The sequence below is a fragment of the Lycium barbarum genome, chromosome 3 (genome assembly GCF_019175385.1).
Source record: "Lycium barbarum isolate Lr01 chromosome 3, ASM1917538v2, whole genome shotgun sequence".
NCBI classification, from domain to species: Eukaryota; Viridiplantae; Streptophyta; class Magnoliopsida; order Solanales; family Solanaceae; genus Lycium; species Lycium barbarum.
Genome location: NC_083339.1, coordinates 60,878,883 through 60,887,829, shown reverse-complemented (window position 1 = coordinate 60,887,829; position 8,947 = coordinate 60,878,883). Strand labels below are relative to the sequence as shown.

Genomic DNA, 8,947 nt, shown 5'->3' with positions numbered 1-8,947 from the left:
TCCAAAGTCGAGAGGGAAACAATTCGGATCGTCCTCTAAGGTCCCTAAGCAATGACTTGGTGGAAAAAGAAGTGATGGAGCGATGACAACCAGAAAGTGTGATCCTTTGAAAAAAGCATAATAGTTCACTCGTCTAGCTTCATGGAATAACAAAAAATCGTGTGAAAAACACGATAGCATACAACACCCTATAAGTTTCCATGCCGTAGTCTATAAAACAACCTTGGGCGTCAAGCTTGCTCTCGAGCTTGAAGCAGAACTTCCTAGGTATATTCTATTTAGTGGCGATATTTCCTAGAGTATTTCAGAAATCCATTCCTGTAATAAGCTGGTTTCTGTTGCTCCGGTATGAAAATGCTATATGGCTGTTCCTTCAACCAAAAATGCTTCAACTCTAAACTATTCGGCTAAATAGGCATCTATAATAAAGGTTAAGATGAATGCGTTAGCATCAGTTTTTAATAGAATCAAATCCTTATTGGTGACTATTGTAAGAAGAGCAACTTTTCAACAAATGGCAGCACTTGTTTAGCAAATCAAAGTCAGAATCTACTACTGGGACCACCTTTAAAGTTACCTGATCAGGCTCCAAAGCTAATGCCTCGAATCAAGCTTTTATTGCAACATGTTATGCTTTCTCCCCCATTATTCGTAGGTTAATGGGTCGTGCACCCAGCAAACATATCTTGGCCTCGTGTGTCCAATATCACCTTAAAGATATACTTAATTTATGAAAAGTCATGCTCACCAATTCAAGTTAAAACTAATGAAAGTGATTGCCTGTAAGTATAAACATAAACCTAATCCCATAACAAAGGAGGGAGGGAAAACAAATCAACTCCATGGAAACTGCAATAACAATTTCAAACCTCATCACCCTAAGAGATTATTTAACTGTCGCATAACATAAACACGGACGATGTAATAGCCAGAATTAAATCAATCTTATAACACTATCCTACCTGCAAAATCCAAAAACGCCAAATAAAGTGAGGGTAGAGGGGGCGGGGGAAAGTCGAATCATGTACATCATATTGACAGCATGGTATTAGAAGACGTGCCACAAATACGTCTCATTTTCGTCCACCAACCATACTTTGGCTGTTATTTCCTGATAAACCGGAAGATGAGTTGTGTCTTTGATCCCCATTGCCGAAAACATTAAGATCTTCAAACAATCTATAAGATGGAATGAAGGTTTTTTGCCCAGCAGCAGGGTTAGTTGTTGTCGTCTTCGGGTCCCCATTCATAGCTAAACCATTGCCTCCCATAGTAGGGAAGGGGTTAACATTCTGTACGGGTCTCATGGATGTATTTTTGGTTGGTTGTGGAGTTGAGTACATGTAGGATGGTCTAGACGAAGGACTTGGATTGGTAAGATATCCGGGAGTTGCTGCCCAAGGAGGAGGTGGATAAGCAGAGTACTGAGGGAATTGAGTCTGAGCACGTTGTTGAGACTGAGGATGAAGTTCCAGCTGAGTTCTAGGTTCAGGTTGCAAAGGAGATTGAGGAAGCGGTTGTGATGTATGCTGAGATTGTAATGAAGATTCTTGTGGTTGCTGCAGTTGAGGCTGAGTGGATGGTTGTGGTTGGGATTGAGGATGAAACTGAGGTTGACCTTGGTGTTGATATTGAGATTGTTGCTGTGGTTGAGGCTGGGGTTGGGATTGAGGATGAAACTGAGGTTGACCTTGGTGTTGATATTGAGGTTGTTGCTGTGGGTGAGGCTGGGGCTGGAACTGGGCTTGGGTTGGGTGTTGAAATTGTGTATGATACTGAGGTTGGCCTTGGTGTTGATATTGAGGATGAAACTGAGGTTGGGGTTGGGACTGGGGTTGAGCCCAAGGAGCTACATAACTGCTAAAGCTCTGATCTTGTTGATACCCAAAATAAGCTTGAGGTGCATATGGATTCCCTTGTGCGGTTGAGGAGGCATGCGGCTCCTGATGCGTGTTTTGAGTGGCTGAAGCAGAATTTTGTGGTGTTTCGGGATATACACTTGTTGTTGACAAGGTGAGGCTCAAGAGGTCAATTATGTCTTGTTCTTTCGTGGTTGCAGGTGGATCACGAAGAACTAATGCATTGCTTGCGACAGGATCCAATGGTTCTCCCGTAGAATTGCCAGAGACCATTCCTTCATTTGTTTGGGCTGCTGGACTTGTTTTTGAATGTCTGCATCAGCACAAGCATAAATGTCATTAGAGAGCACAACCACAGCTATAAAACCACCACACAGTCGCATAAAGAGCAACTCTTGATTTCCCATAACGTTTATCAAATCCAAATATAAGTCACTAATCTTTCTACTGAGTACTACTCACCCCCTTGTCATGGCTCTACATACGTGGGATGTGGTGCTTACAATTGGGAGTAAAAGCAAGTATCTGTTATCTCGATATTTACCTTCGAGCTAATTGGGCAAAGTCATCCTCCTCATCTTCCTCTTCATCAATTTGACCTGTGGTTGCTGCAAGAACTGGTGCAGAAGGTTTGGCATCTGCTGCTGTTGGACTAGGTGGTTTAACTTCAGCAGGTTTGGGGCTTGGAGGATCATGATACATTTCTCTTGCTGAGTGGTTATCGTTTGGGAGTGGAGACCCAGAAGCTATTGCATCATGTTTAGCCAGTACATTTTGGAGGTTATCATTCAATTCAAGACCCTGGGCCAGAAGTTCTTCATCCCTAATATAAATCAAAACAAATTTTAGCACAAGATAATATAATAGCACCAGTCCAGTTAACATTTGCATCACCCCCATGAACACCATAAGAAACAAAAGAAAGAATTACCCCGTTGTTGTTAACATTTGCATCAACTTCTTCTGGTTAGAGCGACAGCGGTCAACAAGATCAACTATAACTTCATCTTTTACAGCCTAGACAGAAAAGATAGTAACGGGTTAAAGATTTTTTTTTTAATGAGGTGCATGAAGGAAGAGTAAGAGAAGTTACATACCAGACGATCGCCTGGGGTCACAGCTTGTAGCATATCAGCCAACAGATCAGCAACATCCCTCATAGAATTTATGCTGGACAAGCTGCAACGCAAAAAAAATAGTTTACAAAAGATATGATAGTGTGTGAATCAAGCACAAAACACCATAGTGCAACAACACAGGATCTATAGGTCACTTACCTTAAGTTTCCGACCTCTGCTGCCATTGCCTCGTCAAGTCTTGTTGAGGAATTGCTTGGCATTCCATAACCAGGTTGAGGTTGTCTTGGTGCAGGATGAGTAACAGGAGGAGTAAATATTGGAGCTGTATCAAATGAACGGTGGGGAAATTGAATGCCAGCACGCTGCCATCATCATGACACCAACATGGTTAGTAGAAAACAAAACTTCTCTAATAAATGTTTAAGCATGCCATTTCACTTCTTAGACAAGGGTTTCTTTCCCCACCCACCCCCATAGGAAAGAAAAACAAACACACACAAGAACCAAAAAGAAAACATCTGAACAATTCCATGAAACATATCAAAACACAGAGATGAACTGCATAAATCCGTTTCCCAACTGAAACAAACACACACAAGAACCAAAAAGAAAACATCTGAACAATTCCATGAAACATATCAAAACACAGAGATGAACTGCATAAATCCGTTTCCCAACTGATCATTTGGAGAAAGAGATTATCTAACTCAAAAGTAATATTACAAGCCAACAAATCAATGTCATTACGAGTATCTCAATGAAATCACAAGCCTATAACTCATCAAAAAATGATTTTGAACTAAAACTTTACATCAAGTTACTAACCCTCAATTCTTCGTAAGCCCAGTAGTACTGGGGATACTTTCCTCCAGGGCCACCAAATGCCTCTTGCCAAGAGTCCAGTAGTACTAGCACTTTATCTCTCACATGCATATCAGTCTGCAAAACCATCAAAAGAAAGTCTTAAACAGACAGGTCAAATGCACACTCAAAACTGAGATTTGGTAACACATAAATCACAATGACCAAAAAGCTAATAATCATCAATAATGGTCCCAAGCAGCACAAAGTACACATAAATCGCAATAACCAATAAGTGAAGTAGTTTGAACAGAAACTTGCCTTCTTCTTTACAATTTTGACCATGTCTTGCAGTATGCTTCTTTCAGCAATTTGAAAGTGCATATTATCGCCACAGTTCTTCACCATTGTCTCCAGAAGCTGTAGGGGGAAGGACAAGGAGAATAATCATTAGAACCATCAAAGCTTATCGCAGCTTGACAACCTTAAAAGGAGATTGGATATTAATATCAGGTAAAAGAAATACCGTTCCGCTTAGCATATTTTAGTCAATAATATAGCCCTCAGTGTTATCAAAAGCAAAAAGCGTTAAAAAAAGCTCCAAGTTTATTTTCTTAAAGATTAATATATATCTTTGGATTTCACATTGATTATTTAATACTGCTTTATTCAAGATTGAACTTGTGGGTAATGAGGCGAACACCATCGTGCCTTGCCTACACTGAAACGCAGCCTAAGTGAGGTGAAGTGCCTACCCCTGAGCTTCGTGGCTCAAGTGTACCTCAAATGAGCCTCTGATACATTGATGGCCCTAATGCAATTTGACTGACTGTAAATTATATAAATAAAGGAGAGGTTCCAACATACGTACTGTTAAAGAAAGTAGCTGAACTTTGGGGTTCTTGTGCTGCAACCTCTTCTTCACAGCTTTGACAACATCTTTTGCTAACCTGTATAGAGTAGGGACAATTAAATCAAACCTTAAATTGTTTTCCACTTGTTCTAGCTATAGCCTATATGCATATAGTTAACGTCAACTTCAAGCAATGGAGAATGACGCACAGTAATTGAAGCTAGGATGAAAATACAACACATCATTGGGTCCGGTGTTTGTCAGAGTCCTTTAATTCTGCTTAGAGACTTGTATATCCGTGTGCAATATAAGTTTGATGTTCAAAGAACTATTATTGAGAATCCCTAATATATAATTTTTTGATAATTGTGGTGTCCACACAAGCTTGCGCGCACCTCGACTAATTCCATGGGATACCGGCCACCTTCCACTAGCAACAGATACCAGGTGATGTGTACACCAAGGCTAGGACTAATGGGAAGAAATCACCTAGTGTTTTTGTCTCTGCTAGGATTTGAACCTAAGACCTCATCGTTTTCAACCCACTTTTTGACCACTAGGCCACACCCTTGGGTGCTTCCTAGGAATATATTTAGTACTCATGAAATGGGAATGAGATAAGCAGATTGGACACAGATGATTATGTAGACGACCCCAACTAGTTTGGGATTGGGATAAGTAGTTGAATGTAGTAGAAAACAATGCAATCTCCCAAGGGTGAATCTTTGACAACACAAAGTAACTTCATCCTTGTTAAATTAAAAACCAAACTCAACAATCAACACCCCTTGAGAATTCTTGGCTACATGATGTTATAAATTCTATACACAGGTGAAGCTGGATAATTCAACAACTTTTGAAATCTAAAAATATTAACATTCAAAAGCTCCAAAAAGGCAAATGGAATACAGTAAAAAATCAAAATAAAGTTCACTTACGTGGCTGATAAGTCCAAATAACACTTCAAACTATGAGAATTCACAAAGCGCAGAAAGAAAAAAACTTTTTTTTTCCATCAACTTAAAAGAAACACACAAAAAATTAACCATCAAGAAAACACAGAACCAAAAACCCACATGAATTAACACACACACACAAAAAAAAACAAAAAAAACAAAAAAAAAAAAAAAGAGGAGGTTAAACCCCATATAAAAAAGTCATCTTTCTCCCTCATACCCTATAACAACCAAGATACAGAAAAGGGGTTTGCTAATATTTAAAAAATTAAGCCTCAAGAAAACACAGAAAACAAAAACCCACATGAATTAAGCTTACAATAAGCACAAAAAAAGTAAAAAAAAAAAAAAAGTAATTACCATTGATTGGAATTGATGGTATCACAAATATCAATATTCATAGTCCAATCAGGACCAATCAAGAATTCACTTGTTGCCTTCTCAACACGTACAGAAGCTGATGAAGATGATGATGAAGATGAAGATGAAGAAGCTGCACCCAATGATGAAATCATCTTTTTTTTTTCCTCTAAAAAAATTGATCTTTCTTCAAAGGGGTTGCAAAAAAAATCTCAAGATTCTTTGCTACTTAGTTTTCTGGGGAAAATATGTATGAACCCATCTTCTTTCTGAAAAAAAAAAAGGTTTAATCTTTCTTCTCAAAAGGTTACAGAAAATTTCAAGATTCTTGGCTAGCTAGTTTTCTGGGGAAAATATGTAGATACCCAATGATGAAATCATTTTTTTTTTCAAAAAAGAAAAAGGGGTTTAATCTTTCTTCTCAAAGGTTAAACAAAATTTCAAGATTCTTTGGTAGTTATTTTTCTAGGGAAAACATGTATACACCCATTAATTTTGTTTTTTTTCCTGTGAGAAAAACTAGGGAATTTTGGTTTATCTCTTGTTGGTTTCTTTGTTTATTATGGTGGGTGTTTGGTTTAGAAAAAAAAGGTTTAATCTTTGTTCTCAAAGGTTGCAGAAAATTTCGAGATTCTTTGCTAGTTTTTTTCTAGGGAAAATATGTATATTAATTGAGAAAAAATAGGGGGAATTTTGGTTTTATGTGTTTGTTGGTATAATATGGTGAGTGTTTGGTGTTTTTTCCTTTTTTTCTCCTTTCCGGGAATTTCGTCTTCTTTTCTTCCCCCTCCCTTGTTCTTCTCAATTATCAGCTCTGGAAAAGGTCTTTCTTTTTGTAGGATATCTCACGCGCTCTTTGGGTGCTTGTACACACGCGCCTACTTGTGCATTCTGGTCGTAGGATGGTGAGTCCAGAACCAAAATATCACCAAAAAAAAAAACAAATTGTGACAAAAGTACTTTTAATGCAGTATTAACCGTCGTAACGACGCGATTAAATTCTTTAATACAGTAAAATATTGCATTATAGAACCAGTAAAAAAAAAATTGTCTAACTTTTTTTTTGCAACACTTAGTATTTTTTTCATACTTTGACCATCGATTAATCGTGTGTTAAGACTCCAAAACGTCAATATTTTATATAGAACCTGATATTTTTTCTGCGTATAACAATGTAGGCTCAATACATCAAGGATACGTAAACGTTCGGATCGTCATTTTAGGGGTTGAAAAGGTGCCCGAAGTAAGTTTTGTTTGAAAACTTTAGATTTAAGTATTTTATATACATAGACGTCCATTTTTGTTTGAAGACTTGTTGTCATTAGCTTAAAGTTTTTTATTTTTAGGGTTTTAGATTTAAGTGTGTTATTTTTAAAGCGTAACTTTATTTCGAATATACGCGAATTTTTGCGCTTGGATGTCCGATTTACACGATTTTTTTTGCAACATATTCGAAATAAAGTTACGCATTAAAAAATAATACACTTAAGGAACACTTAGTGTTTTTTTCCATAAAAAGATCGCAACATCTTATTTTAATAAATCTTTTTTTTGCAACACTTAGTGTTTTTCTTTCATGCTTTGAGCAATGATTAGTCGTGTGTCAAGACTCCGAAATGTTAATATTTTATATAGAACCTGATATTTTTTTCTGCGTACTATAATGTACGTTCAATACATCAAGGATACGTAAACATTCGGATCGTCGTTTTAGGGGTTGAAAAGGTCCCCGAAGTAAGTTTTGTTTGGAAACTTTAGGTTTAAGTGTTTTAATTTTTAAATTTTTTATTTAAGCGTGTTATTTTTTAATCAAGACATAACTTTATTTTGAATATAAATCTAATTCAATTAGATAAAAATGTATTTAAAAATACAGGGAGAAAAGCTAGTTGTAAAGTGTTCAAAATTTATATGGTCATAATTTTGCGCTCGAATGTCCGTTTTACGTGATTTTTTTTTTGGTTATGCGTATTTTTCCAAGATCTACGTGGGCAAACCGCCGTTTGGCCGAGTCGATTTTTACAAAAATACCTATTATCATATTCAATTTCAATTTTCTCCCAAATTGGCGTGAAGGTTTTTAGTTTTCTTTACTTATAATATGATGATCATGCAATAGATTTCAATGTAAAAATCCCGGGGCAATGTAGCTGTGAATGTCAATTTTACTTTTGTGGTTTCAATTTTTGAAAATAAAGCTGACTAATTTTCTCGACATAGAAAGTTGACTAAAATAACCTTATAAAAATAGAACACTTAAACGTAAAGTTTTCAAACAAAACTTACTTTAGGCACCTTTTCAACCCCTAAAATGACGATCCGAACGTTTACGTATCCTTGATGTATTGAGCCTACATTATTATACGCAGAAAAAAATATCAGGTTCTATATAAAATATTGACGTTTCGGAGTCTTGACACACGACTAATCGGTGGTCAAAGTATGGAAAAAAAAAACACTAAGTGTTGCCCAAAAAAAAAAATTGATAATTTTTTTTTTACTGGTTCTATAACGCAGTAAAAAAAACTTTTTTTTTACTGAGTCCTATAACGCAGTATTTTACTGCGTTAAATATACTTTTGTCACAGTTTTTTTTTTTTTTTTGTATTTTGGTTCAACCCCACTTTTTTAGGGGTATTTTGGTTCTGGACTCTAGGATGGTCCACTCCTCTTGTTTTTTTCCTTTTTGAGTTCCGGGTCAGACTCGTAAATACTGGCAAAAGGAGGTATTCTCTCCTTTCATTTTTTTACTTACTCCTGTTAGTTTGATGTTATTTTCTTATTAGTTCGTGTAATTCTAAGTAATATCACATTCTTATCATTTTTTATGAATTCCCTTTTGTTTATGATAACAACAACACTTGTGTAATTGCACTGGGCATGTGTAATATCACAAGTGATGTTTTGGGGAGGATATAGTGCATGCATATCTTACCCCAATTTTTGAAAGGTTGAGAGGTAGAAACGATGTTTTCGATAGATACATTTTATAACTTTTTTGACATTATAAGTTTTTAAAATAAATTTTATGGTCAAATA

At 36.5% G+C, this 8,947-nt stretch overlaps 1 protein-coding gene across 1 annotated transcript; it reads right to left on the bottom strand.

The window, feature by feature from the left end:
* Positions 1-825: 825 nt before the first annotated feature.
* Positions 826-6,691, bottom strand: LOC132631362 (TOM1-like protein 6). Its single transcript, XM_060346944.1, has 9 exons — positions 5,909-6,691; positions 4,611-4,689; positions 4,061-4,159; positions 3,764-3,877; positions 3,137-3,300; positions 2,957-3,038; positions 2,791-2,876; positions 2,404-2,682; positions 826-2,172 (listed from the first exon to the last, which is right to left on the bottom strand). Exons 1-9 carry the CDS (start codon positions 6,061-6,063, stop codon positions 1,074-1,076), a joined length of 2,157 nt encoding a protein of 718 aa, XP_060202927.1. The 5' UTR covers positions 6,064-6,691; the 3' UTR covers positions 826-1,073.
* Positions 6,692-8,947: the final 2,256 nt, after the last annotated feature.